General features: G+C 62.7%; 1 protein-coding gene across 1 annotated transcript; it reads left to right on the top strand.

The window, feature by feature from the left end:
- Positions 1-1,454: 1,454 nt before the first annotated feature.
- On the top strand, positions 1,455-3,241 carry TMEM158 (transmembrane protein 158). The gene has a single exon (XM_079795563.1). It carries the CDS (start codon positions 1,743-1,745, stop codon positions 2,628-2,630), a length of 888 nt encoding a protein of 295 aa, XP_079651689.1. The 5' UTR covers positions 1,455-1,742; the 3' UTR covers positions 2,631-3,241.
- The last annotated feature ends 339 nt before the right edge of the window (positions 3,242-3,580 follow it).

The raw sequence follows: 3,580 nt of genomic DNA, 5'->3' as shown, positions 1-3,580 counted from the left end.
AGCAGCAAAGGGATAAAGGTTTACACAAAAGGGAAGCCTCGTCCTCTTAGGAAATTAACCATTTCTGTGGAGACCAAGAACCATTCCAGATGGCCAGCTGGGGCCGGACTGACAGCCACTATCTTAGGGCAGCCACTGCAAGCACCGCTGTGGACAGACGGACAGACATCGGGCTCAGTGCATTTATCACATCAGTGCTGCCAGGCAGGTACCACCCATCCCACTGTTCAGATGGGGAAACCAAGGCCGAGTCAGAATAATCACTTACCCACCTGGAAAGAGGACGGGTAGGCTGGAGAACCTATATTTGGGGGTGTCTTTACATCTTCCACAACCTGGTCTTACTCATTGTTAGAAATAATGGAGAAAAGCTTTTAGAAATGCAACCGGCCAGGATACCTAGCAGTGTAGTTCTGTTCAGGAAACTTGGCTGGTTTAGAGGGAGAGCTATTTGGTTGACTCCCTGTTTCTGCTCTCTCCCTTCCTCCACCCCCCCCCACCCCCCCCCCCCCCCCCCACCCTGTAGATTCAGGAACAGCTGATGCCTGAGCACAATAACTTCAAACCACAGAGTCATCCTTGGAGTGAGATCAGGGAAATGTTTTTCGAAGGGTAAGAGGCCACATTGACCAGGAAAGTATTTTTTAAATATAAATCTGATCCGAACACGTTATCCTTGGCAGGCCTCCCCCACTCACCAACCGAACGGGGGTGAACTGTCTCTGGACGTGTTTTCTACAGACAAGTCTTTCATGAACGGGTGCTCCCTGGACCTGCCAGGCAGGGTCCCTGCACCGGAGGAGTGGTTTCGTGGGAGTGAAATTCCCCATCAGGCCCCACCCACCCCAGCCGCACATTCGCACCAGCCCCTTCCACCCAAACTCCAGAGAATTCTTGGTCTTTTCCTCAGGGTTTGCTTGCGGTGAGAATACCAAGTGGTCTATTGTGTTGGAGACATTGAAAACCAGCCAAACTCTCCAGATCTGAGGTTTTTAGAGACACCTTAGGAAGGCAGGAAGAACTAGTGGCCCAGAGTTTTCTAGAGAGGTGGCCTGGGGAAGTCATGCCCCTTCTCCCGGCCTCAGTTTCCCCTTCTTAAAAACGAGCGGGGTCCAGGTTCCCCGAGGCATGACAAAGGAATGGTCTCGGGCCCTCCCGCCTCCCTCCTAGGACGCGATTCTCCCGGAGCGCCTGCTCGGCTTGGAGCGGAACTCTTCGGGGAGTGAGACTGAGCCGCTAGCGCGCAGACCTCCCGGGCCCGGTCAACACCCCGCCCGGACCAGCCGCCGAACCCCCATCCCGGCCCGGCCCACGAGCGGGTCTCAGAGCTCCAGCGCCGCACCCCGCATCCCTCCCGTGGAACCCCGCCCTCCGCTAGTCCCCCAGCCCCGCGGGCGGAGGGCGGGGCGGGCCGGGGCGGGGCGCGCGGGAGGCGGAGCCAAGTCGGGGAATCCTGCTCCCAGCGAGCGCCCGACCCTGTAGAGCAGCCGCGCCGTCCGAGGGCCCCCCGCGCTGGGGGCGGCGGGGAACCCCAGAGCGGCCGAGCCGGGAAGGATCCCGGAGCCGAGCGAGGCGCTGCCACCGCCTCCGCGCCGTCCCCGCGGTCTGGCAGGTGCCCGGCCACCCTCTCTCCGTCCGGCCGCCAGTTCCCGCGGTCCCGCCTGCTATCAGCTCGCCCTCCGGTCTCCCGCTCGCCATGCAGCCGCCGCCGGCCCCGCGCGTGTAAGCGCCCGCCGCAGGCCATGCTGCCCCTCCTCGCCGCGCTGCTGGCCGCCGCCTGCCCGCTGCCGCCCGCTCGCGGCGGGGCCGCGGACGCGCCGGGCCTCCTCGGGGCGCCCCCCAACGCCTCCGCCAACGCGTCGTCCGCGGGCGAGCCCGCCGCCCCGCGGCTGCTGGCCTCGGCGGCTCCCGGACCCCCCGAGCGCGCGGGCCCGGAGGAGGCGGCGGCGGCGCCCTGCAACATCAGCGTGCAGCGGCAGATGCTGAGCTCGCTGCTCGTGCGCTGGGGCCGCCCGCGCGGCTTCCAGTGCGACCTGCTGCTCTTCTCCACCAACGCGCACGGCCGCGCCTTCTTCGCCGCCGCCTTCCACCGCGTCGGGCCGCCGCTGCTCATCGAGCACCTGGGGCTGGCGGCGGGCGGCGCGCAGCAGGACCTGCGCCTCTGCGTGGGCTGCGGCTGGGTGCGCGGCCGCCGGCCCGGCCGCCTCCGGCCCGCCGCCGCCGCCGCCTCCACCGGGGCGCCCACCGCGCTGCCCGCCTACCCCGCGGCCGAGCCCCCCGGGCCGCTGTGGCTGCAGGGCGAGCCGCTGCATTTCTGCTGCCTGGACTTCAGCCTGGAGGAGCTGCAGGGCGAGCCGGGCTGGAGACTGAACCGCAAGCCCATCGAGTCCACGCTGGTGGCCTGCTTCATGACCCTGGTCATCGTCGTGTGGAGCGTGGCCGCCCTCATCTGGCCGGTGCCCATCATCGCCGGCTTCCTGCCCAACGGCATGGAGCAGCGCCGGACCACCGCCAGCGCCGCCGCCGCCGCCCCCGCCGCAGTGCCCGCGGGGACCACCGCCGCCGCGGCCGCCGCCGCCGCCGCTGCCGCCGCCGCCGCGGCCGTCACCTCGGGGGCAGCGACCAAGTGACTCGCCCCGCGCCTCCCCGCGTCCGCCCGGCGTCCGTGCTCTCGGGGGGCCTTTCCCGCCGGGAGACTCGGCCCGCGTGCTTCGTGCTGTAGTGTCCGTTAGTTCTTCGGGGGAGGGGGTCGCCAGAGAGGCTGGGGCGCGTTGGGAAAGCAGGGTCTGTGCGGCGCTCTGGTACCCACCGAGGGGAGGGGTCCGCAGCTGGGAAGACGGAGCGGAGAGAAATGGGACCCTTTCTCCTCTATTGCATCTCCCTGCCTCCTCCCTCCCACACCCACGTGCCCTATATTCATGGCAGAAAATGACCAAATCCTGTGTATTTGTTTTATATATTTAATAACTGTTTTAAATGAAAGTTTTAGTAAAAAAAAAATCCAATTGCTATTGCTGTAGTAAGAGAAGTTCTTTGTACCCGAACACAGTATTTGAGGTTTGTTTGTTTTTTTAATTTATTTAAAAGGGGGAAGGGGCATGGGAATGATTTAACACTGATATCTTGTTACCGCTGGAAATGAACTTTATGGACCTTTTCCAAGTTGATCTACCCAGTGACGTGTCCTGGTGGGCGTTTCTTCTTGTACTTCTGTGGTTTTTTTTGGCTTTTAATACAGACATTTTCCTCCAGAGTTGCGTATGTAGCTTTTTCTTTATTTGACTTAACAAGATGTCCCCCTGAAATGTGGAGGGAGGGACTCTTCAAAAAGTTAGAGCAGGGCTAGTTCTGTCCCCCTTACCTGTCTGGGAGAGGTGGGAGATGGGGCCCAGGTTGCTAGCCCTGATGGCAATGGTTTTGCCTGGCCCCACACTGCCCCCATCCCCACCCCTCAGCTCACTGACGTTTGCCATGGTGGCATACCGGGTTTTATGTGATTTATCGCTTTACCCACTGCCCCAAGCTCAGCAAAGCAACCCAGCAACGTGCCAAAAATGGAAAAACCTATACCGTATTCTGA

This window comes from Cnephaeus nilssonii (assembly GCF_951640355.1).
Source record: "Cnephaeus nilssonii genome assembly, chromosome: 17".
In the NCBI taxonomy this organism is placed as follows: domain Eukaryota; kingdom Metazoa; phylum Chordata; class Mammalia; order Chiroptera; family Vespertilionidae; genus Cnephaeus; species Cnephaeus nilssonii.
This window is presented reverse-complemented; position numbering and strand designations above follow the sequence as displayed.

What these genes read in the sequence shown, in the direction of transcription:
- TMEM158 (XM_079795563.1), top strand. Translation starts at nt 1,743, where the DNA reads ATGCTGCCCCTCCTCGCCGCGCTGCTGGCCGCCGCCTGCCCGCTGCCG.